This window comes from Drosophila miranda, chromosome 2 (genome assembly GCF_003369915.1).
Source record: "Drosophila miranda strain MSH22 chromosome 2, D.miranda_PacBio2.1, whole genome shotgun sequence".
NCBI lineage: Eukaryota > Metazoa > Arthropoda > Insecta > Diptera > Drosophilidae > Drosophila > Drosophila miranda.
Genome location: NC_046675.1, coordinates 9,901,233 through 9,926,568, shown reverse-complemented (window position 1 = coordinate 9,926,568; position 25,336 = coordinate 9,901,233). Strand labels below are relative to the sequence as shown.

The following is a 25,336-nucleotide window of genomic DNA, read 5'->3' as shown; positions in this document are numbered from 1 at the left end:
ATTTAAAGATGTTTTGGTACTAAATACCCTGCCCCCAGGATGGGTCATAAGCGACTTGTAGACGGCCTTTGATGGCCGCTCTATACGCCTCTTGAGTGGTCGTTGTGGCCCCTCCTTAACCCCCTCTTTAGTGGTCTTTTAACCCCCTCTCTATACCCATCTTTAGTGATCTTTTTACCACTCTCTATACCCCTCTATAGATCTTTAGATCAAGGACTTCTCTCCTTTTTTCTTGGCGTCTCTGGCGTGGGAAAAATCAACCAAAAATTTCGCTCTCCTTTTTGGGGATTTCGTTTGCCTTCGTCTCTGCCTTCTTTTTGGTTCGTTTTCTGTGCTTTTTGGCATTAAAATATTCCCCAAAGAGAGATCTTGTCTCCCCCTTCAATAACTCCAGCCAGTCGCTGATTTTCGAAGGGGGACCCGACCTGCAATTGGGATCTGGATATGGGGAATGGCCCTTGAGTCATCACCAGGTCGGTCGGTTGAGTGGACAGGTAGACCTCGTAATGAAGAACCGTCTGATAACAAAGGCAGCCCGCTGTCTAGACTGCTTGACCAACCTATAAATATATGGTACGAGTATATATAGTTTTTGCATTCCTTAGACTCTTGGAATACTTGTAGATAAAGTCAAATTCTAGGAAAACTATTGCTGCCATCAATGGCTAGGGCTTGTCTGCTGTGTGTCCCCGAGTGGTTCTCTGTTCTTGTCTGTCTTTTTTGCCTTTAATTTGGTTTTTTTCTTTTAATTTCAATTTTCATTTCATTCAATTAGTGACAAAAATCTTTGTCGATTCACAATTCCCTTTGGGGAACAGAGAGCTGTACGCATGCGCAGAAGATTCATTCTTTCGTTCGTTGATTCCCTCTTTAATCTTTTAATTGTTCTCTAAATTGGATGGTGGGAGGGACCACAGACACACACAGAGACTCTCTGTCTAATTGCATTTATTCACAATGATTTATTCAGAGCATTCATAGTTCATACTCATATGCGTGTGCGGCGACTAAATTGAATCAACGAAGTGGAGATTCGGAAACCAAAAGTCAAGACCAAAAGGGTTCATACGATATGTAATATTTTTGTGCTGATAATATTTCTGAATTTCTCAAATATTCTACGAATTTTTGGAAGCTTCTTTTATGTAAAATGTAAGTTCCAAGAACTTGAAAAATTTCCAGAAAAATACGAAACAAAAAAAATATATGCCACCAAAAAAAAGTGAGAAACGGTTTGCTGTTTCCCCACAAAAAAACAAAAACAACCGAACAAAAAAAAAACAGAAACAACGATCCATGGATTCAGTAAAAATGTTTATTTAGCAAACGATCAACGGGGGAAGAATACCAAAATTTATATAGACAGAGGCCGCCCGAAAAGTCAATCGGTGGAAATCCCCCAACAACAATGCTGCTGCCTCATAAAATTGATGATCAAACGAAAACTCTCACATGGAAAAGGAGAGAGAGAGAGACTGACAGAGAGAGAGAGAGGAGCCGTAAGAGAGTGTGTGAAAGAGTTAGAAGGTGATGTCAAGACAATGCCAAAACGGAACTGAGATCAATCGTCTCTCTGTCCCAGATATTTTCTCGGACACTCTCCCCCAACCGCTCGGTAAATTGCCTTCGGGGCGAAAAAGCAAATAAATTCATTTTTAATATGCCACAAGGAAACGCAATCGAAGAACCGAATGGTATGACCAAAGAATACCTCTTAAACAGGTTTTAGATGGATATTGGTTGTAAACTGTAAACGATTTAGATGATTTTTGGTACACAACTAGGTAGCACTTATCGAAATAGTTTTACCAAATATCATCTTGATATGTCACAGATTATATGGTATCATAGATTTCTCTTAACAGCTTGTAATACATTTCCGTTTTTAGTAATTTTTGGTGAATAGGTGGGTAATAGTTATCGACATAGCTCTACCAATTATCAGAGGAATATCTCTGAGATTGTACACAACACAGCATTTTTTCGGAATAATATTCATACGATTTTCATGATTTTTGGTGCATAAGTAGATAATAGTTATCGCAATAGTTATACCAGGTATCATCTTCATGTCTGAAAGATTGTAGAACCTTCTTACTTTACACTATATATGCTGTAATATTTATTCGATTTGAATGATTTTGAATAAATTGGTAGATAACCTATGCTACATTTTTTTGATCGGAGCGATAATATTCTATTTAAACCAATTTTATATACTCCAACTCTTAGGCTATACGAGATCTAAAAGTTCTTATACCATAGGTCGACTCATCTCTTAATCTTCAGCTTCTCTTTACCGTCACAACCAACAATATGCCGCACGAAGACAATATATCCCTCTATTGTGCTTTGCATGCATCAAACATTAAAAAAACGTCGATGTTTTTTAAATTTTTTATGGCTATTTTGTTTCAAGCAAGAAAAACAAGGCCCACCGAAACATTAAAGAACACAAACAGAGAGACCGACACAGATACAGATACATTTGCAGAGATACAAACGGTTCCAACAGATACAGCGATACAAATTAGATGAGACACCGACAGAAACAGACAGAGCGGCATTTCCATGCAACTTCAGAACGGAACTTTGTCGAAATGTTTACAAACAAACAACAAAAATATAATGCTAAAAAATATAGTGTATAGATCCCCCGATTAATATGTGTACTATATTTTTTTCGTTGGAATAAATTCTGTTTATTCAATGTTTTTTGGTACGAAACAAAACATCAAACGACAAAATAAAGGAAAAACAATGAGTGAATTTAGTGGAAATAATATCACACAAAAATCAATGTTTATGATGGTTCCCAATCCCCTCCTATCTAAATTCATATATGGTATGTTCTTCCTGCTTTCTAGATCTGAGATCTCTGGAGATCTGTTTCACAAATTATGAGTTGTATCCACGGGGGGGGGAGGGGGGGGTGTGTGGCATGTGGCATGTGGTAGATGGGCATTCTATAGATCAAAGAACCAATGTTTGTTGCCATTGCACTTGTTTTGTGTGCGTTCCCCCTCCCCCCACACCTATCTCTATATCTTTATAGAGACGCAGAGATACATTCATGAAAGGTGTGAATAAAGTGGCACTCGGTACAACGGAAGGCTGCCGTATGCCGTACGAATGTCTGATATCAAACAGACACTTTGGCAACGCTGTTTGAAGTGCAATCAGCGTTCATGTTCAGATTGTGATTCTATAAATATCCCCTCGATATAATCTATGTATATCCATAAACTATCCTCAAACGAAAGGCCGAGCCGCTTTATGAAAGGAAATGACCGACCGACCCCGACCGAAGTGACTGTAGATCTGAAACGATCGTAAAGTTTAGTTCTCTGTGAAGTGGGATTCGATGAACTAAAGATCACTTAAAATATGATATGATTAAGGAATTTGAAGGTATAAAGAGGTTGGAAAGAATAAAGAGAAAAAGGTGTTATATGGAAATTAATCATGATTTAGTATTTCTTGGGATTCGCAAACAAATCACAGAAACAAAGAATAATCTTAACTACCAGACCACCAAATCTGATTGAAATCGGATCAGATTTAAGCAAACGAAATCCCCAGCTCTCTCCCAGTGTGACTTAGCAATGAAGTCCAGCCAAAGGAAGCCTCCAAGAGAGGGCTCTACCTCTCTGTCGCCCTCTCCAGCGCCTGCTCTCTCCCAGTAATACTCTTTCTGGATTACTTTGGCTCTCTTTTCCAGTGTGACTTAGCCCAGAAGAGACTCCTTCCATCTCTCGTCGGCCTTTCTTTTCTTTAACCCTTCAAAGAACACGCTTTTCCATTCCCCTTTCAATCATTACCAAATCACGTCCTCCAAACGCTAATCGAATTATCAGAAACAACGAGTCAATCGATGGATGAACAAGTGTAATATAGAATTCAATGACTGGTTGACTGACAGATTGATTGATTGATTAATTGCCTGCCCAATGGATGAACTCCCATCATGATCTTTGCCAAAAACCTGAAGGAAATATCACATAAGTATATACATATAGAAAATATCCCATAAATCTTTGGGCCATTGAGCAACCCAACGAATGAACAGACATATTTTTAATCAAGCACTCATTAAGTCTACAAGATCTAGCCAAGAGCTGGCAATATAATTAAGAGAAATTAGATTTCCATCGGCCATCGGATGATCATCATCATGGATGAGAGATGGGAGCTGGGTGATGGGTGATGGGAGAGACGACCTGTTGGATCTGCCACTGGTGCTGGCTGTCGTTGAGATTTGTTTCGTTGTTTAACGATTTTGCAATTCAGCTGTCGATCATTTCATTCATAAAAACACCCATACTCGTACGGTATCCATCCATGAGAGTTGATCTGGAAAACTTGCACACATCCGCACACCCATCCCGTCGATCCATCGATCCATTCAGCCACCCGCCGCCTGCTGCTTCAGCTCCGATCTGTGGGTCTCTGCCCCATTCGGTCCACTACAAACGAAGTGATTAATTCATGTAGTGGCCCCCAGTGGCTGCCTGTACGAGTATTCGTATTCGCCGTTTTCTCAATGGAAAACTGGTTTCATCGATCGCTGCCGCTGCCACTGCCACTGCCCGTTGTTGATATTGGGGTTTATGTTATTATATTCATCCTCACCTGATCCCCAGTTCCACAGATCTCCCCAGCAGCTGCTCATCCGGTCAATGTGAGAAAAAACTAAAAACAAACGCAACAAATTTCCTCAGCACTTGCAGAATACAACGAATATTGAATGCTCTTTACAGGAAAGAGTCATGGGCATCATTTGAAACACTGAGACAGTGCTTTAGGGAATGAAATGACTTCTAAACTAATGGAAATATGCAAATTTCTAGGAATATCTTTAAAATACCATTTCAATATTTCCCGAAACGCTCGAGGGGAAAAATCCCTCTTTATGGTCCTCGAAACTAATGTGTCCTTTCGCTTATGGAAACATTTTTTTATATTAGAAAAACCTAAAATTTTCCACATAAATCTCTAAAAGTAAACTTGGATTATAATCCTTAGACCTCCACTCATATATCCTTTCAAAGGCCTCTCCAACCTGTCTAAAAAATCAGTCCACCTCGTGGATGAAGAGTATTCCCCCCAACAAACTGCAGAAAATAGACGCATGCAACTTTTTCTTTTTGGTTTTAGGAGGCTGGCAAGTTGCAAGCAAAGGAGTTGGAGGATTGGGGTCTGAATCTGTAGCTGTAGTTGTATCTGAAGCAGGAGTTGTAGTTGTATCTAAAGACTGTGCTGTAGTTGTAGTTGTAGCTGGGAGTTGGTGGGGCTGGGATGCTGCCTGCTGATCAACTGGCCAGATATTTCGCAGCAGCAACAGCAGCAGAGTGGAGTCCAAGTCGAATGAAGTCAAGTGAATGATGTGGTGGCTGGTGGCTGGTGGCTCAGGAGGGATCCCGATCCCGATGCCGATCCCGCTCTCGTGCCAAATGAAATGCGAAAGTTGCTGCCTGGCCAACATAGACAGCATACAACAATATATATATCTATATCTGACATTCAAATCAGCTTAGAAAACTGCAGCCAGCAGGCAGGCAGCCAGGCCCCAAGTGCTTCGGATTCGGTGGGGCACAGTCACAGGTCCAACCTATTTGCAGCATCCGCAGAGTGCAGCGGCAAAAGGAAGCTGCTGCATGGTTTTTTTCCCCCCATTTGCGGAAGTTTGTCAAGCAGCAAGAAAACAGTTAATGGACACAGGATATGTTTCCGGGCCAAACGGGTTTCCCCTCTCGATCGATGTATCTAAAGTTATTAATTATCAATTTGTTTGTGTAATCAATGAATGGGAACTGGAACTCCAAAGCAGACTCCATCTCCAGCTCAAAACTCGATCTGGCAGAAGCCAAAAACTAGTTCGTTCTCTGTTTGTGTGCCTCTCTGCTTCGATTATAATCATATGAGGGGCCGGCCTGAGACCCACAAGCGATCTCGTCATTAATTGCCTTTTAATTGCTATGGGAAGTTCGGTTTAATATTTAACACAATATTTACATTATCAATTCATACACAGAAATTATGCATAAGTCAGGCTCACGAATGATATCCATACTCGGGATATCAATGGGAAATGGCCCAGGGGATCGATGCGAAAGATCATTCAACTCACAAATGCCAATCCCAAACGGAAGACGGATAACGGTAAAGGTTTGCTGAGAATCGGAAATAAAGTTTGATCTATGATCGAATATATTCTCAAGAGCGATTTTTAAGCAAATTTTTGGCAAAAAGATACACATGCACAACATAAAGTGATAGCTAAAGATACAGATGCTGGGAGTAAAAAATAAAGGTACATTGGGTGTAAAAGATATACAAATTGGATGTAAAAGATACACAAATGGGATGTAAAAGATACACACCTTTGGAGTAAAAGATACAGATGAAAACGGTTAAAGTTCTAATCTAAAATTGAGATCAAAATGGAAAGAGAAACGAACTTCCGTTTCGATCTTTTGATAAAAATGATTCTCGAAATGATTTCTAGTTCGATGATGGTTCGATGACACCTAAGATACTTTTATGACTACCTATCTAATCGAAAATGTATAAGAAAAGACTTTTGAACAATATTTTAAACCTATTCCAAAGATTTGTAACTCTCAAAAAAGATACTTAAGATCGGAAACATTGAGCAGCCCTTCAAGACCATGAATCTCCACTCAGGACAGCTTCTTAGACTTTTAAGACACACTTTTCTTTAGTTTTGCCATTCCATAAGGTCTTTAAACGTCCCCTGCCTATCTATAAACCTACCATAGATACCTCAAACCATACTTTAGAGCCAGCTCTACGCCAAACTTCAAGATCTAATGATTCCCATAAGAATTACTCCAGAAACAATCTTCCAAGCAATTTCAATCAACTTTCAATTATCTCAAAGAAGACTTTTTATTAAATTAAGATCCATGAAAAAAAAACGCCAACAATCTCTTTCGTTTTAGCCCACTTTGAAAGAAGTCAATTTCCATTTAATCGAATAAACCCATATGAATATCGATAATTAGGCGTAACGAAAAGAAAATTCCCCCCAAAAGGAAGTTCCAGCGAGAGATAAACACGAGTACGATTCTGGTGCTGATCGGATCTCAAAGACTGACCAGAAGGCCAGAGCACAAGACGATGTCGCGCGGCTTACAACAAACAAAGAGTAGAAAAGAGGAGTGCCCTCTCCCTCTCTCTCTCTCTCCATCTCCATCTCCGTCTCAAAGATGGATCCAGTGATCGTGTGGAGATGCTCAGGCAGAAGCCAGGCACTCGGGATTGGATCGTATCTGAACCGAAGCTCAAGTTGGAGGCTGGCGACTGGGGCTGAAGAATACAGTAGCCGCGGAGCGCGGTAGCCGAGAAGCAAACAAATTACACACAATTCAAACTCCAAACAGAGGATTTCACAGCAGCAACGGCAACAGCAGAAGCACCAAAAGAACAAGAACAACATCATTATTATCGGGCCTTTATGTCCAAGAACTGAACTGAGAACAGAGCACTGAGGCCCGAAGAAGAGAGGCTTGGGGACTGGCGCTACCGCTACCCATCGGCCGAACAGCAGGGGCACCCCATCCCCCATCCCACACTCAAATATCCAGAAGCATCCCAGCAGCATGATGATGATGACGATCGTAGACATAAGAACGAATCACAAGTTGAATGTTTTCAACGGGAGAGAGAGAGAAGTGTCGTTCTGCTGTTGTTGTCGTCTGATGTTGGTTGGCTGGTGGCTACTGTTCAATGGGAAAGAAACAGACTACTGGTGGGACGAGCCGAAGATGGAAATACACTAATAGATACTAAAATATTCCAAAAAACGATAAAAGATACTAAGAGAAAACTAGGCACGATAAAAGTTACTTAAAAAACGACTAAAAAACTACAAGATACGGTGGGAAATCCAGACGATACGAAAATATATTAATAGATACGAAAACAAAACTAAAAGATACTCAAAAAGAGATCAAATATACTACAAAATACTACAAAAAATCTCAAATAAACAAAAAAAATACAAAATTACGTCAATATACTGAAGGAAAGATAAAAGACTCTAAAATATACTCAAGAGAAGATAAGACATACTAAAATATACTCAAGGAAAGATACGACATACTAAAATATACCCAAAAAATTATTAAAGAGACTAAAATTTACATAAGGAAAGATAAAAGATACTAAAATATAGTGCAAAATGATAAAAGATACTAAAAATGCTCAAGAAAAGATAAAAGATACTAAAATATAGTCAAAGAATGATCAAAGATACTAACTATACTCAAAGAATGATTAAAGATACTAAAATATTGTCAAAAAATGATAAAAGATAATACAATATAGTCAAAGAATGACCAAAGATACTAAAATATACTCAAAGAATGATCGAAGATACTAAATATACTCAAAGAATGATAAAAAATACTACAAAATAGTCAAAGAATAATCAAAGATACTAAAATATACTCAAAGAATGATAAAGGGTGTTAACATATACTCAAAAAATGATAAAAGATACTAAAAAATACAAAGATAACCAAAGTATACTCGTAGAACGATAAAATATACTGAATGAACGATAAAAGATACACAAGGAACATTAAAAGATATTCAACGAACGAGTCATTCCAGTCCGATTAAAATTTCGAATGAAATATGTACTTGTTAAAGTATAGATGCGACCTACAAGAAAGGTACATATATGGAAAGATACCCAGGCTCGTTTGGCCCACAAGCCATTTTATATGATAGAAAAATCATTATGTATGAAACCATTGATAAGGATAAACTAAAGATACATCCATCTGGAGACACACTTTACAGCATCCCAAAGGAAAACACTCTCCCTTCCATTACAAACTTCTTTACATGATTGTAATGCTCTACATCTTACAAGAGAGTATTCCATTCTGATGACGATGATGCCGATGCTGATGCTAGTAGTGCCTGTGGTGGCCTGTGGATCTCTTGGGTTGGAGATTCTCTCGTTCTGTCGTTCCATCGTTGATTCGTTCGGTGGCTGCTGCTGCTGCTGAAGCTGCTGTGTGTATTTTTTTCGGTTAGTAAACCGGATGTTCCTAATCATTGCTAGTTTGTGCCTCAAATTAAATATGCTTCTCCATCGTCTATCGTATCCATGTGTGTACGTATCTTTTGTTTGTTTGTGTGCCTGCCAACAGCCAACAGCCTGCTGACTGCTGACTGCCATGCAGATAGATTATAGACTCTATATACTAGATAGATATTGTATCTGTATCTATGAATATACACAACACACTCGCGAAACCGTCTCCTATCTCTGGCCGTAGCCTCAAATCATGAATGAAATTTGTTTTTCTTTGAATGACGCATCTCTCTATCTCTCGCGAGGGGCGCAAAAAAAAAAATCATATATTATAGAAAGACTCTTGTCTTATCTTCAGGCACAACTTCCTTCCTCTGCCAAAAGTTGGCTTATTCATATGGTTATATATTCATTCATTCATTGATTCGTTCACTCATTCATTCACATAACGGCCCACAACTGGTTGTGTGTGGTTTAATTGATAGAACATCCAGTCGACAGCAAAACAGCAACAAAAAACACATTCATGAATTCATTTTTCATCAACATCAATTAGCAATAATTATTAATTCCAAGAGCCAGAGCGGGAGAGAGCGGAATGGAGTCTCGTGGAGATCTGTAGATCTGCTCCAAAGTGGAGCACAAGTTCTACTTCCATTTGTTGTATCTCAAATGGAAGGAATGATCGCTAAATGTGGTCTACGGAATAATATGGAATAAGGAATCTGTTGGCTTCGACTCAGAAATGATTCGTGGTTCTCTGTTTTCGAGTCTCCCCGAATTATTGTTCCCTGAAGATCAGAACAGCTTTAATTCGATTAAGAAAAGGTTGATAGATGGATATTGTAGATTAATCTTGTATAGGAATAGATAGAATACCTTTTAGATGTATCCTTTGTACTAGATATTTAAAAAATCTTCAATATCTTTAGATTTTTCAATGAATGTGGCAAGGAGTACCTTGGTTTCCTGAATATTCCACTGATTCCGCTGATTCGTATATTCGTTCCCATAAGCGAAAGGCATCAAGGAACTTTGCTGCTTTCTGTTCTAGAAATGAAATCATTCCTTCACTCCATAGACTGAAAAGAGTACCAATACTCATTCCAAATAAACTAAATTATAAACATCTTCCTAAAGCAAAAGATATGTTATCTACTTAGTACAGATCTCTAGCTTTATTTCTGTATCCTTATGCCCTCTTCAACGCTGTGTTCTACCCATCTTGAACCCTTTTATAGCTTTCACACACTCCAGGGGCAAATAAATAGACGACAAATCGAAGCCACTAAAAACCCCAAAAGAGAGTCTCGCCACAAGAAAATCAAATAAAATCTGAATGGAGTGCTGCCTTTAAGTATCTTTAAACCATTTCTGTAGAGGTTTGTTTTGGCATAAATTAAAAGATACTTAATGCATTCAAATTAAATGTATCTCAAGCTGTAAAAACATTTTGTTTTAGCCGGTTTCCAGTTTCGTTTTCGGCCATTAATTGATAACTGAATTTCGAATAGGGCTCTCGAAATGTGTGACGGAAGGCACTATTAGCCTTCCCGCAGATAAAAATTGAATTAAAAAATCCGTAAAAGGGGACCAAAAATATTAATTGTTTTTTAAATAAGATGCCAAGACCTGTGGCGCCACACATGTCGATATGGCCCTAACTTAATTCTCCACATTATAAATTGTGTAAAGATTTACGAAGAAAGAGCAGGAGGCAGGGTTCCGATTGATAACTTATTTGACTTTGGTTTTCTTTCAGCTGGAAAATGAAGATGCAATTTGTTTGGTGGAATAATAAGCCCACGCTGTGGCAATCTCTGAATGGATTTCTCCTCTCTCTCCCTCTCTTCTTTCGTCTCTCTTGTGCTCCTTCTTGGAGACCCTCTTTAATCTGCACTTTCGTGGCACTTCCTACTATATGGAGCATAGCACCTGGTCGCCTGCTTCGCCCTAGGACCCACAATGATGATGATGATCATTGAGGCTGCCACAAAAAACTGGCTGGAAGACCCCCTGCCACCCTTGCTCCTCCCCCCATTTGCATAGAGTGGTGGGTAGGGGGGAGCACCCATTGATCATTAGACTATTTTTAATAGAGAGATACACAGCGAAGAGAAACAGGACTCTACTGCCGTTCCCCTTGTCGATCATAGGAGAGACCTGTTTTAATACCACAAAAGTGGTTTGGTCAGCTGTTCCACCACACCGCCTCCTCCAAAGTCCCTCCCCCCTCTGACTCCTTCTTCTTCTGCTGGCTGCCGCAAAAGTTTCACCTGCTCCGATGTTGCAGTTGCAGTTGCAGTTGCAGCTTGCGTGTGCGCAAGAGTCTCGAGTGTTTGTTGGCATTAGCCATGAGGCCAAAAAGGAAAATCAGAGGCTCCCCCTTTTGGATTGTGGCACTCTATGGCACTCCTGCCTCCCCTGCCTCCTCTCGAGATGCTGACGATGATGCAGCAGTTGCAAGAGTCAGAATTTTCACACTCTGCCACTCCGCGATGCGACGCGGCAGCGGTAGCGGTAGCGGCAGCGTTGGCGGTGGCGGCTACCTAAACAATTGAGACTCGAAACCAAATTAAAATATAAAATGAAATGAATTTCAACAGAGAAAAGAGAGGAGCTAGATGGAGGAGGGCTGTGGCAATGGCAGGGGCAGGGGCATCGGGTGCATTGACAAACAAATTTATGTGGATAGCCACAAATCTTGTTCGGGGATTTCAAATAAACAAAACTAAATGCTTTAAACGCAGCATAAATTAACTTCCGATTCGAACACACACACAGACCCGTGCGTACAAGTACAGTGCGTCACACAAACGTAAGACACTGGAAATTACAGGGAAAACAAAGCGGAAGAGTTATGGTCTAAATTTCAAGAATTTTGATAGAAAATTATGGGCAAGGGAGGAAATCAAATTTATAGATAGAATATTCTACAAATTAATCGATATTTCGATCGATTTATAATCAAATCACTTATCGCATTACTTTAATCAGTTTAATCAAAATATGTGGAGCTTTGGAAAGGAATTAATCGATATTTCGATAGATATTTCAGACGATTTTTTTTAAAAATCAGCTAAAAATGACCTAAAACTGATTCGAGACTCTTCATTTTTCTCCTAAGGCATCGAGAGAAATATAGTTTCTCCATAAAAATACTACAAAATAGTCGATATTTCGATAAATTTAATTTTAATCAGAAAATATGGTTTTTCTCATATTTATATCTTTTGGGGGTTTTGCCGTCTTTTCGTTATGAACCGCACTGTTCCAGCGTACTTATATAAATATATTTTCCTTGTACAAACAAATTTATGTTCCAGTCACACAGAAGCGATCCCCCAATCCATTCCATTTGGAATTCGATTCAATTGCGATCGGTGGATAGGTGGATCGGTGGGTGGATGGGTGTTATGGTCAGCGTCAGAGGCGGCGAGGATTTCAAATGCAGGCACGGCACCTCCAAACGCACACGAAACACAACAGTAGAAAAACACTCAATAAAATTCGTTGATAAATTGCGTTCGGCATCAAAGGTAACCCACTGTGCGAATGGCGCTATCCACGGATTACAGTGCCCCTGCCACATGCCACATGCCCCTTCTGCCGCTTTGCCACTTGCAGCAATCTTCTATGAGAATTTATCGATTGTTTTTGTTTAGAGAATTCTCTCTGGTCTGAATAGACACAAAAGCGCCAGAGCCGACAAATTGTTGTGAAGATCCGAAAGATGGGAAAGGGGAATCACAAAGAGAATTAGGGGTTAGGGGTTAGGGGTTAGGGTATGGATACGGGGGAAGGGGATGGGGATGGGGTTGGGAGTACTCATGATCGAATAGATTTCAAGTCTATTCATACATCACGAAAATCTTTCTCTGCAGGAAAGTTATGGCATGCGATCTGGGATATAAAACTTTCTGTTTGGATATTTATTGGTTATATATTTTGCTGGAATTATCTCTGGACTATAATTTGGTCCAAAAACTAAGCGATTGATAGTGACGGATGCTATAGAATAATGGGAAAATCTAGAAGAAAACAATTGAGCCAAAAGCTTCTCTAAAACGAAGAGTACTTAAGAATAGTTGTGATATCCCTACCTTAAGCCAACGTATCTCCATCTATCAATCTTTTATTGATCGAAATATCGATAGCTCTATGGCATTTATAATAGAGTAATGTATGATTTACCGTCGATTCGATTGATGTCTTTTTCTTATGAGAAATTCAAGGGACAAGTATCGAAATATCGATTAAATTTTAGTATTTTTAAAGGAAAAATATATCAAACCTTATAGTATGGCATTGTATTCGAAAGATGTCGTTTTCTTAGCAGAAATGATACAAAATTAAACCGATTCAAGTGATCACTTGTGCGATTTTCATGAAATCTATCGAAATATCGAATAATTTTTAGTACTTTCGATGGAGAAATGTATAATTTCTGTTTCTTCTCTAAGGTTCAAATGATGAAGATTACTTAGGAGGAATTCGATCAATCTTGAGAGATATAAAGATCTGTACTCTATATCTTTGCTTGAAGGTTACCCAAGAAGAAAAGTTGAGTGGAGACTTAAGAATGATAGTAAATTTCATCTCAACAAACTAATGTATTGTTTTCTACAAAATCAATTAAAATTCCTTATTTTTTTTAATAGAAATTCAGCTAAATATCCTCTTCCTTCGATTCCTATCAATTTTCTCTGAGTAACCACCATCTAACGCTGCTCGCAAACAAAAAGGTGACACGATCTAAAAACGCATTCAAGTTTAAAAGAGTTAAAAGTGCCGCAACGAAATGGCTTTTAATTCAAATGACAATTGCAGAAAAGGCATTAAAAAAGACACAGAGAAAACCCATTAGGCGTTACGACCAAGAAGAAGGGAGGGGAAATGTTCAGCTTAAACTTTAATTTGAAAATGCTGAACAAATTATGACAGGGCAGAAAATGAACGGAGGGGGGCCCAAAAGGCAATGGGCCAAGACAATACGAATAAGTCATAGGCCCTATTGTTTTTTGGGCCAATTGAAGCGTTAAATTATCAATTGGGCCAGGCCAGAAAGGGGTTGAAGAGAGCAGGGCGGCGGACAGCAGCGTTAAATTGGCCAAAAGAGCGGCGGTGGCGGCGGCGGCGGCGGCCACGCTTCAATTGGTGATCGTCGATCGATGGATGGATGGATGGATGGATGGACTGGACTCCTGGAAAACTTTTGCATCGATCAGGCGGCAGCAGTCAGGCAACTGGAAAATGATGTTTGTGGCAGGTGTTCTCTTACGATCCATAAATATGGATCGGGTAGATGGGGATCCTGTGTGTGTGTCTCGTATATGATTCAATTTCTCAGCGATTGCGATTATCAATTGGTCCGTCGTTTGGCCAGTCCGTCGCGACTGTTGGTAAATCATCCAAATGCAATTGAAGCTGTCCCAAGAACGGGTTTCCACATGCCGCAATTTGTTGCCATCTAATCTGGATACAAGTATCTTTGTATCTCTGCGTGTGTGTATCTGTGTATCTGCGTGTTTGCATCGCCTAGAGTATGCGTGTGGACAGGTTGCCTTTTGTTGCATTAATTGATTCATATTTGTTTTGCAGCATTTCCTAATGTGATTTCAGACATTTCCTTTTAGATACTATTGTATCTTGAGATATCTCTGATCCATATTTGGCATTTATGATTAATTGAATTTATCCCAAAATGGCCTCTAATTGACTTTGTGTTATTTTATTTCGTTTTCTTTAAGCATTTGTCTAAATTATCAAATAATTTGCTAGATGGCACGCGCAAGAGTTTCTTTTTAAATAATTATTGCCTTTTAGGGAAAGGCAAACATTTCAATGGCCTTCAGATCGGGGTTTTATGCATGAAATATAGATATAATATAATTAATTATACTAGAAATTAACATATATTTCATATTTCAGGTGGATTATTAATGGAATTATTCCCAGATGGAACTTAAATAGAAAAATTATCAAAAAATTACAAAAAATACCAACCGATCTAGGCACTCTTTCCGATTACAAAAGAGATATGATACGCCACGCCCACAAAGGGAAGGAAACAAATTAGAGTTATTTTTATTATAGAACATTTATCTACCTATTTCTATTATCTATTTCGCCTCGAAATCTCTAGTCTCATTTCGCCGCCATGTAATACGACAAAAGTTGCTGCATACTTTTCGGATTATTTGCTCAGAAATCCTATAGCAGCTAGCTTTTGAACTGGTGCAATCTGAATTCGCCATATTTTTATTAGTTCCCGAATTAGCCGCTAAAATAAGACATTTTGACTGTAGTTTTTACTGTCATAAGATAGAACTAAAGTAAAATCCATGTAGAATTTCCTTTATAGAGTTTTAAAAAAAATTAAAAAATATACGACCCAAAAAAATCTCATCTTTCTCTAAAATTAAACAATTGCTGATAAGAGGGAGAGACCCAAATTCGGAATAAATAAATTATTTGATAGAACGGGTTTTTACGAGCTCTTATCTGTGGACAGAAACGGCGGAATGAAATTAATGAAATAAATTCAAAACAGAACTTATTTATGTGGACAAAATCAGGAACTTTCCAAAATAATAAATAAATATAACTATAGTTATAAAAAATATCAAAAATTCATGTCTTTTGATGGTTGAAATTAACGTCTAAGGCAAGAGTATGAAAAATCTAGACAAATGTCCATTAAATCCAAAGAATACAATATTTTTAATAATTTCTATTGAATATTCCTTGCAGACAACTTTTTTAATTAATATTTGCATTGCACTAATCTACAGCACATGAATCTTTTCAAGAAAGTATATTTCAGGTCTCCTAATTATTATTTAAATGTATTTTAATTTTCTAAATTTCCCTACTTTCTTTGTGTTCTGTTTCCTCTCCTTTCTGTAGACCACTTCACCCCCGAACACATGTACATATAGCATTATTGTTGTTCTTTTCACTGGTGTCCGATCTTTCAAGGTGTGGGCTAAGTGCATTATAATATTAAAGTGCCTCCAGGGCCGCCCTTCAGCCCCACCACCTCTCTTTTAGATAACGAAAGCGGGTGCCCTCTTATCAGGCAGCCACAAATATTGGCTCTCTCTTTTTGTGCCTCTTCTGTGGCATGGGGTGTAGGGGGAAAGAGTAGTGGCTGATTGGAATAAAAGCGAGTTTTTTTTTTGTTGAGTTCAAATTGGTGAAGGTCGCACGCGTCTGAGGTACGAGGGTTACCTGAGAACTTTTCCCTTTGCCCTGATTTTTGTGCAGCGTCAGGGGTTTCTCTCCCTCCCCCTCTCTCTCTCTATAGGTCTCCCCCCCTTACAACACTCTTTTTCGGATCGTGCTGATTAGCCATGCGCTGGGCTTTTTACAACGGAACAACAATAACAATAAAACACACAGAGAGAGAGAGAGGGAGAGAGAGACAGGGAGATAGAGAGAAAGAACAACAAATGCTGCTAATTTGTCCATGGGATGCTCTCAATTTAGACACATCCGTTCTACACAGAGAGAAAATAGAGTAACACATCCGTTCTACACGGAGAGAAAACAAGCAGGACACATCTCATTCTACACAGAGAGAAAAAACCAGAAGCTGTCGTAGAGGATATACGACATTAGATAAAATCCCAGCAAGATGATCCAACCAGTTTTTCGTTTTTTTAACGATTAACATATTTAAAGAGAGCAAAGAGAATAGCGTAAAGAAGCATATAGGAAATGGAATACAGATTAGTGCGGAACTAATTTATGGCGATAAGATTTCCAGAGGGTACTGTCCCCTAAGAAAACTTCTAGAAGAAGATAAGATTTCTTTAGAGAGAGAGAGTGTTTTTTAAAGACAATAAAATAATCATCATATAATGAATGCTTTTAAATTATGCAACCATAAAAAGCTCCAATCAAATGGGAATACCATTAAAGATCCCTCAGGAATAGAACAGGGGGTTCTTTTAAGAATTTTAGGCCAAATCTTCAAGGATCGCTCAAGGAGTGAATAGATCTCTTGGGTGGGCAGAAAACTGCTTCCATGGAGGAAATCCAATCCATTCACAGATCTATTCAATTCTTTAATCAATCATCTCTCCCAAGCGGCTGTCTACTCCAGAGAACTTTTACTGTACCATAACTTATCGTATGTACATTGTATATATTTTCTATTCCTTCAAAATGCAATTTCCGATCGAATAATGCAATCATGAAATTATACAACAATAAAAATTATGGACCTCCCTCCCCTCCCCTCATCCACAACACAAACAAAACAAAACAACAAAAAATATGCGAATGAATCAAAAGTTCTCAAGCAATTAATTTTCAGCGAAACAACAACAACAACAATAACGGACAGCAAAATCAACGCTGGAGCTGTAAAAAATTTTATGAATGAATAAAGCGGAATAAGGCAAAACACACACACACACACACACTGGAACACAGGCAAACACGCGCATAGAGAACGAAGAAAAAAGAGCAACAACAGCAAAAGCAAACAAAACGCAAACGAAAAAGATCCCCAAAAATAGTAAGTGAATACAAAGTGGCATATGCACAGGCAAGGTGTATTCAAAAGAGGGTGAGGCTAAGAGTCCGAAGAGGTAAAGTGCGAAAGAGAAACAAAATTACAAGAGAGTCGTTGAAACACTTCATAGAATAGGCCCCACCCTGCACACAATACACCTTGTGCATATGAAATATGAAGAAAAAACTCACACACACACCTATTCCTGTATGTAGATTTTTATGCGCACCTCTGTGCATGAATGAACGAACGAATGAATGAATGAATGAATGAAAAATTGTTAACGCAGCAATTCCACGAAAGAGACAACCACAAGAAGTGGACAGAGGAAGAAGCAGCGAAAGAAGAAACAGAAAAGCAGAAGAAAAAAGATCTGTGAACATGAAAATTTGAAAGGTATGAACAAAAAGTTAAATTAAAACAAAAAAAAAACTTAAATCAGAAAAAAAAACACGAGAGAGCAAGTGTGTGTGTTTTTGTGTTGGCAACTCGTTTTCCAGCTCCATTTCCAGCTGGCCACAAATTGTGCGTTTTTCGAGGGTGGGTAGGGGGAGGAGGAGGGGAAGCGGCAGGGTAGCAGACCGAGCGGGAGAGTTCAAATTATGAATAAATAAAGAGTAGAGCCCCGAAGAAGAAGGCAACTCTAAAAATCAAAATAAATACAGAAACAAGAAAACAGAGCTTGCTTTTGGGAACATAAACGTTTGATACCCTTGAAGATCCATAGAATCCGTGAAACAATTATAGAAAGTTTGACAGATCTTTCGTATGAAATATTTGCATTAAATTTGCTGATGTTCCTTCATTACGGTTCCAATTTATGATCCAGCAGAAAGTTTCTTTAAGAAATCTGCAATCTCTGCTTCTCAAACCCATAGCCAAAATCATTACACCCTGTCTCCTGCAGGGTATCTCGCAAGCAACAACGGATTGCAGTCGCAGTCAAAGCTGAGCTACAAGTCAGCGACGCGCCCACGGACAGCGGCAGAGACAGAGGAGCAGCCGAAGCAGAGGAGGCGAAGCAGCCGCAGAAACAGTGATAAAAGAGGGACGCCAAGAGGAACACCAAAGACAAAGCCGGTTTGCAGGAACTTAGGCGCAAGGCAGAACCCCGAGAAGGAAACAGAGGAAGAGCCAGAAAAGTGCGGAATGGAGCACGCAAAACAAAAAAGGAAGGAAACAAACATCAAGCCCCAACGACAGCAGCAAGAGAGAGAGAGAGAGACAGCAAACAAGATACAGTCGCATCCATCCCCCCTAAATCATTCATCAACTGCACTTCGGATCCGTAAGGCGATCGTTCCCCAACAACAAAAACAGAACCAGCAAACGTTTATTGTGTTTTTTGTTTGTTTTTTGTGTGCGAGTATGAATGAAAACGAACGTGTTTTCTGGCTGAGAGATGCAGAGAGAGAGCGAGAGAGAGCTGGCGCGGCTGACTGCGACGCCGGAATGGGATGAATGAAATGAGCGCCAAAATGAATGAAAGTAGTGGGGCGAAGGCAGAGAAGTCGACGTTGACGTTGGCGTTGACAGAGCAGAGCGCTCTCTGACTTTTGCTGCTGGGTCTCTCTGCTGCTGCTGGCTGTCGCTCTCTCTCTCTCTCCGGCTCTCTCTGATGTTGGCGCTCGTTCAAAGCATTTTTATAATATTATTTTCATACAAATCTCTTAGGCCATATTTAATAAGAAAAAAATTTAATTTGCCTTATTTATTTGTTTCTTTTTTTCCGCATTATTTTTTTTGTGCTTGTTATTTTCAAAGTTTATGATTAATGAGAGATGATTAAAGCGCGGACAGTTCGTATATACAACATGTATATATGTATATGTAAATTTATGTGCGTGTTAAAATAAGGGCAGCCCTGTCCGTCGTATCTTTTATCCACAAAAATGTAAACTAAATGTAAGTGACTGCGTCTTCTCCTCCTCTTCAGAATCTCCTTCTGCCACAGCCTCAGCCTCTTTTTCGTTTTCTTCTGACTGATGTTCCCCCCTTTTTTTTATCCCATGCCCATTGAAGAGGGGTCTCCTCCTAGGGCAGCATCTGCGCAGTTGTCGCCGTTTTTGCATGTTTTTTTTTGTTTTGTTTTTGTTTTAGTGATTTCTATGCCCTAGACTTGTAGATAGCAGGGGTATGTTTGGTTTACGAAAAGCTATGTAACAGGTCCTTGCTTAGACCAGAGACAAGAGTATGAAATGTTTGTGCTTCTTCTGAGGTTCTAGTTCTCCAATATCCTATTCTCCTCAGTTACATCTCTTTACAGGGTATCCGTATGGCCTGTATACCGTTTTATTGTCCATTTCTGTTGCCATTTTATGGTCCGCGATCTCTTCTAGCGACGCGACGAGCGAAAAGTTCATGCTGTCGTAAGGGACTCACTCCTCGGTTCCCACAGATGTGTGTGTGCTAGAGAGAGTACGAGCATGTTTTCTATATATATACATATATATACAGCACTACTATATACGAGTATACATACATATGTGCACATATTTAGTTGGGCACTGACTCTTAGTCTTTGGGGTTTTGTTGTTGTCGCTGCGTTGACATTGAAATTGTGTTTGCGCTTTTGTTGATCTCTACGCAGCGATAAGACATAAATATTGTACATAAATACTTTTTACGTTTGTTTTTTTCGGGGTTTCGGTTCGAGTTTGGTGTTTCTTTCCTTGCAGTGTATCCCCCACAGATTCTGTTTTATTTCTATAAACATTAAAAACAGCACTAAAATGGTTTTTACCCGGTGGCTCTGTTTCTTTGAGGAGCCCACAGCTGGCAGTAGGCTTTGTTCTTTATGGCCCGATGGCACAGATACAGATACATTTCCCCACTGCTCTAGATTGGGTGTTTAAAAATCGTGCAGAAAATATTATGGAAATCCTTAAGAATGGACCCTGGCATGAAAATAAAAGAATTAAGAACAGTTCCTTGAATATTGTTAATCTCAAAACAAAGTTCGTTGAAAACTCTTGGAAATATTGAAGCGATTAACTCCTCTAAGGCCTTAATTCTTGGTAAAATTAAAGATACGAGCAGTACGCGTATACTCGCGGAAAGAAGTGCCTTTGGAGTGGAGTTTTGCCCTGAGTGTCTGAGTGTCTTTCCCAGTATTTAGTGTTATTATCGAATCACAAGAATTTCCCATTATTAACACATACTTTTTTGGTACATTGTTCTCTTGCTTTGGCAGCAAAACATCAGGGCAAAAGATGCATAACAAATTACCATAAAACGTTGTCCGATACACACAGATACATATATATCTGCATGTGTGCGTGTGTGTATCTGTGTAATAGATAAAGCATAGTAGACACATGTCAAAGCGAGGCAGCAGCAACAACAGGAAGAGCTCTGGGAAGAGACGTCGAAACTTTAAATACTCTAAAAAATATCGAATCATTCATATTTCGGCTAAGAACCCATTGCCTGTTCCAATGTTCCCATAAGCGAAAAGAAGTTCCACACTTTTTAGTGGTCTGATCTTTGTCGCCTTTGAAATCATAATACCCTCTTATCTCTATGTATGCAAAGGGTATAAAAACGACAATGTTTTGTCACATTACGTATACGATCAGTGGACTGACAAACGGATGGATGGCTGGATGGAGGGCTGGCGGGACGGCCTGAGTGAGTGACTGACTGACGTATTGCCTGATTGACAGCAGCAGCAGCAACAGTTGAATGGGAAGAGCATTGGGGGGGGAGTAGAAGGTAAAGTAACCCTCTGCATATTTTTCAGATATTTATTTCGTGTTTTTTCAAATGCAAATGTATTTTTTTTTCTTTTCTTTCAAAGAGGAAGCCCCAAAGGGGATTGAAAGAGTGACTGAATGAATGAAAGAGCAAATGATTGGGTAAATGAATGAATGAATGTAAGTTCTCTCTTGGCATTTTGCCGGATTTTCTGAGGAAGGAGGCAGGCACACTGGGGCGCGGTAACACCGGAAACAAACGACGTGACTTTTCACAGAAATCTATGCGAAATGCTACCGATAATTATGTACATTATTTCATTCATACAATAAATAATAGTACATACAATAGATGTATGTATATATCATGTGTTTTAGTGCCAGCACAATCCCTCTGCAAAACAATAATCGTATCTTTTGCTTCTCTTTTTTTGTGAATTCTTTCAGGCCACACGCTTTTGATTATTTTTGCTGTGGGGCATTATCTTATCGCCAAATAATGTTGGCTCTTTCTATAATGCTGCCTCTCTGTCTCTATGTCAGCGCCTTTTTATCGCACGGATCCAAAGGCAAAACAAAAATAATAACAGTCGCAAGCGAGGAATTGATTTCAAAAAGTCTTCCGACTATGATATATACTCCATTCAGCATCTAAAATTATATACTTTTTTGCTTTATATTCCTATAGAATTTACCTAAATAACAAATTTAATAGCTCTAGAGTATATAGAACCCAAGATCTAATAGACTATTTCATAGAAATATCATCGTGTACATCGTAGTGGCTATAAGCGGTCATATATATATCTAAAAATATAATAAACAAATATAGTTACAGCTCCATTATTTGCAAGTTTTACCATATATTGTATATTCTTTTCTGTTTAGAGGCCGCTTTTCCCATAGAAACTACTACTTTTTTCACTTCTAAACATATACCCCCCGTCAAAGTTAACCTAAATACCAATTTTCCTAACTCTAGACCTTAAAAAACCCAAGATCACTTAGTACAATCCACTTAATGTACAGAAAAATATTCTATCAACGCATAAAATGACTTCAAAATCCATATTTCAGCCCAAATACCAACTTTCATAACTCTAAGCCCTATACAACCCAAGATCAAAGAGTTTATTCCATCTTCCAGCTGATAGAACAGTGGATAATGCCTCCTCCTTCATGTCTATGGGTAACAGTGTACACTCTCAGAAACATGACTAACGATGGCTTGATGCCCTACCATAAATGTAAAAAAAGGCACGGAACTAGAGCATTGCTCTTCCATGAACAAATATATATAGTGGGTATGTACAATGTATGTATATATCTCCTGTGTGCTTGTGGCACAAGATAGGGCCATAACGAAACGCGCCCCAACCATATAATTGTTGAACATTTCGCATTCGCACAGCTCTTCAACAACATTTTGCTCTTCAATTATTATGGAGTACGAAATTCTTGGAAATCTGTTATCAAATTGGAACCCACAAAGACCACAAAATTCCATTCAACAAACAAAACAAGCAAAACCAACGACAGAATAATACAAATCAAATAAATGAAGGAATAAGCTATATTGCGAATGGGGTTTCTTTTCTGGCAGTGTGTCATCGTAAAATGATATATGGGTGGGTTCGATTGTACTCACCCAAGGAGGCCTCATGATCTGAAATATCCGATAAATCCTTGCACCCATTGATGGGCTCCTCTTTGATGAAGATGTTCTTTGACTGAAATAGAGAAAAATGGTTAAGCGTAAAAGGCTAGATCAGAGACTTATGTAAGCTTAAACTTTAAGAGAAATGCTAAGGAATTAAACTCAAAAGTGTGAAAATAAGCTACACTGGGAGAGAGATAGAGCTGTCGATCCAGTTCTGTGAAATCTTTTGAACTTATCATTTTGTTCCTATGCAATAGTACCCGTTATTTGTATTACCAAGACACACTGGAAGAGAGATTTCTGGTCATTGCCTTTCTGTGATCTCTACTGATCTTATCATCACATTCTCATAGCAAAACTTATGCTTTTTCTATTAGCAATCCATTTCCAACATGTTAGAGATTACATGTTCTAATTACAGACAAAATGTATGCTTTAAATTTTTCGATCATCATCCAAGAGCATTTCTTAAGCAAGATCTTCCCCCTTTTTTAGTGAATTTATTCAATAAAATTCCTTACATTTCTTCAACAAGAATAATTTGGGCATTTCTTCAAAAATATTATACAATTCTTAAGCAAGATCCTTTTTTAGAGAATTTCCGCCACAAGATCATGATCTTTCTTCTACTTCTTCCACAAGATCATCATCTTTAGGGAATTATTTCTTCAACCTTAAAAGAATTTCTACGACAAGATCATGATCTTTCAGGCAATAAGCTCAAAACGATCGTCAGATTTTTGTCATTTCTTTTACAAGATCATCATCTTCGTTACATATATTCAATACTACCATCTTTAGAGCGAGGTAATTTCTTTGCAGAGATCATCTTTAGATCAATTCCTTAACAAGAACAAGATCATTATCATTCGCTTACATTTCTTTCAGTCTTGTAGATCACTCTTACATCTATCTATCTTTATTGTACCGTGGAGGTACCCTTCCTCTCTCCGTGTAATATCTGTCATACAATGATTAAATCCACAACAAGGCCTCCCTCCTTCCAAATGATCGTGTGTGTGTGCTGTGTGTGTTTGTACACATTTATAAACAAGCCACTTTTACCCAATTACAAAATATATGTACATATGTCCCCTCCCCAAAGTGTAACCAGGGGAGCCAGAGTAATCAGAGCCAGCAGCAGAACATGGAATAGATTGCCAGCAATTGACGGGTGCCTCTGTGGACTGCCCCAATGTCCACGGCACAGCAGAGAGATCTCCCCCCCTGAGAGATCTGTCGTGTTGAATGCGTTCTAATAAATTGAATTGTACGTTTGACTTCCATATGGAGAGGGGGTCCAGAGAGAGGTCTACTGTGTGTCGTCGCTTAATGATAATGGAGGTCAGAATAGTCAAATGAAATGTGTATCACACACAAATTTCGAATTGGAACTCAATTCGGGGGCTCCATAAAAAGTTATCTTTTGGTTTTAGGCTTCAGTTACGTTCCGAAATGGAAACCCAAGAAGACTTTTTCTGCTGCTGTTGCTGCTGCCCAGACATTATAGAGATCGGATTACATTGCGGGTTGGGCATTTTCCAAGCGACTGCACATGGGCATGTCCTGAGAGAAAGGATCGTCAGGCCTTTGGGGTCACGGACCGGATGAAAGTGGTCAACGGTTCAGCGGATATGCGCTTACCGCAGGCGCTGAAACGATCCTCAAAGATCAGCTGGAACCGAGAAAGAATGCCCCAATGGGAAGCCCTACACAAAAGCATTGTTCACGTCTTTTTTTGGTTCCTTCCAGCGTTCGGTATGGGAAGCCTTTGTCAATCGTTTCTATCGCAAGATGCGTCACAAATTAAGTGGCACGCTTCTGGCTTTTATAGCAGATACCTTTACTCTTCTGACAATAGATTGTTTACACAATAGAATTACGCCTCTGTATGCCGCAGACACGACTTTAGTATGCCCTCTCCCCCAGTGCCTCATCTTCGAAGAGATCTCCCAGGGAAGTGCGGCCGGATCGTTGGATCGTTCGGTAATAAATATTTAAAGGGTGTTGGATAAAAAGCAAATAGCATAATACATAATAATTGCGTTTTCGTTTCGTTAACCAAATTTAGAATCCACTGGCATCTACGTGTTTTGCATTCCGAATTGAGGTCTCTCTCTCTCGATGGCTGTCATCGATCGTTGCAGTGGCTGTCAAAGTGGCACAGAAAACGATGGACAGACAGACTATCGATCGATCAGCCAGAGAAGCGTTTAAATATAGAAATTATAGAATTTATGCAGCCATCGATCAGTAAGCGGCTCTACGTGCAAGTCCTTGAAGAGTTAGAAATCATTGATCATCGATCATCGATTGTTTGCTTAACGAGATCTTGAAATGAAAGATTGATCTTCTTTAAATATGCAATGCAAATATAAGAGAAT

The 25,336-nt window shown here is 39.0% G+C and overlaps 1 protein-coding gene across 2 annotated transcripts in view; it reads right to left on the bottom strand.

Moving 5' to 3' along the window:
* The window catches only part of LOC108155886 (ETS-like protein pointed), a 69,853-nt gene that overhangs the window by 36,370 nt on the left and 8,147 nt on the right, over window positions 1–25,336 (bottom strand). Inside the window, exon 3 of one of the 2 annotated variants that reach the window (XM_017287023.2) lies at window positions 22,941–23,022. In XM_017287023.2, the coding sequence (XP_017142512.1) occupies window positions 22,941–23,022 (82 nt within the window). Of the gene's footprint in view, window positions 1–4,632; window positions 4,688–22,940; window positions 23,023–25,336 lie in introns of those variants that run through there. The other variant, XM_017287026.2, reaches the window with a different exon arrangement.